Source organism: Nansenia antarctica (assembly GCF_963989245.1).
Source record: "Nansenia antarctica genome assembly, contig: SCAFFOLD_209, whole genome shotgun sequence".
Taxonomy (NCBI): domain Eukaryota; kingdom Metazoa; phylum Chordata; class Actinopteri; order Argentiniformes; family Microstomatidae; genus Nansenia; species Nansenia antarctica.
Window position 1 is genome coordinate 21,614 of NW_027662977.1, and position 887 is coordinate 22,500.

Sequence of the window (887 nt, forward strand, 5' to 3'; positions counted from 1 at the left end):
TTATTATTATTATTATTATTGTTATTATTATTATTGTTGTTATTATTATTATTATTATTATTATTATTATTATTACAGTCGGCCTCCATCCTCCCTCCTGCTGTACTGAAGCCCGCCTGAGGGAGGCGCACAACTTATCTTCGCTAAGACGCCATGTCCCTCTCGCCCACCCGTCTGCAACGTAAGCAGGCACCGGAGGAAGAGGTTCTATTATTGTTCATCTTGACACGTAGCAACACCGCGTAGCAACCAGAGGAGCCTGGTCTAGTTAAACGTTGCAGGTAAGAACAGAACAGTCAATAATGTTACCATTCAATGTCTCTGTAACAGGATAAACACACAGGTAACACACATAGTCTGTTATAGGGACGGTATTGTATTCAGCCTGACATCCCGTTAGTGAGCAGCGCTGTGAGCCAGCTAGCCTAGCCTCCCTGAAGCTAACGGTGCTCCCTGGCAGAGGAAACCTTCTGTTACTCTGTTACTGTTGTGATGATGTCAGCTAGTTAGTTGTCTTAACTGTCTGATATTAATGTTGATATCTAACCCAGAGATGCGATGTTACTGCCTGGCTTATGTCAGTGAGTCGGTACGGTAGTGAGCTGAGATGGATTAATCTGATGTTCTTTAACTCTGTTCAGAACCAAGCTAGAATGTTCAGAACCATCTAGAATGTTCAGAACCAGCTGGTTCATCTGTGTTCTTTAACTCTGTTAACCTTTTGTTTCTGCTGACAGACACGAGATGTCAGGCTCAGGGGGTTCAGGGGGCTCAGGAGGGTTCGACAACTTCAACACAGACTTCTACCAGTCCAGTTACAGTGTAGACGACCAGCAGGGCCAGCCCGCTGGGTATGGATACAGCAACGCAGGAGAGGACCAATACAA

At 45.0% G+C, this 887-nt stretch overlaps 1 protein-coding gene across 1 annotated transcript in view; it reads left to right on the forward strand.

Annotated features, from left to right (window-relative positions):
• The first annotated feature begins 229 nt into the window (after positions 1-229).
• yipf5 (Yip1 domain family, member 5) overlaps positions 230-887 on the forward strand; it is an 11,234-nt gene continuing 10,576 nt past the window's right edge. The window contains exons 1-2 of the mRNA XM_080551032.1: positions 230-281; positions 738-887. The exon at positions 738-887 is cut by the window's right edge and continues 3 nt beyond it. Coding sequence (XP_080407158.1) covers positions 745-887 — 143 coding nt within the window. The 5' untranslated portion in view covers positions 230-281; positions 738-744. The remainder of the gene's footprint in view (positions 282-737) is intronic.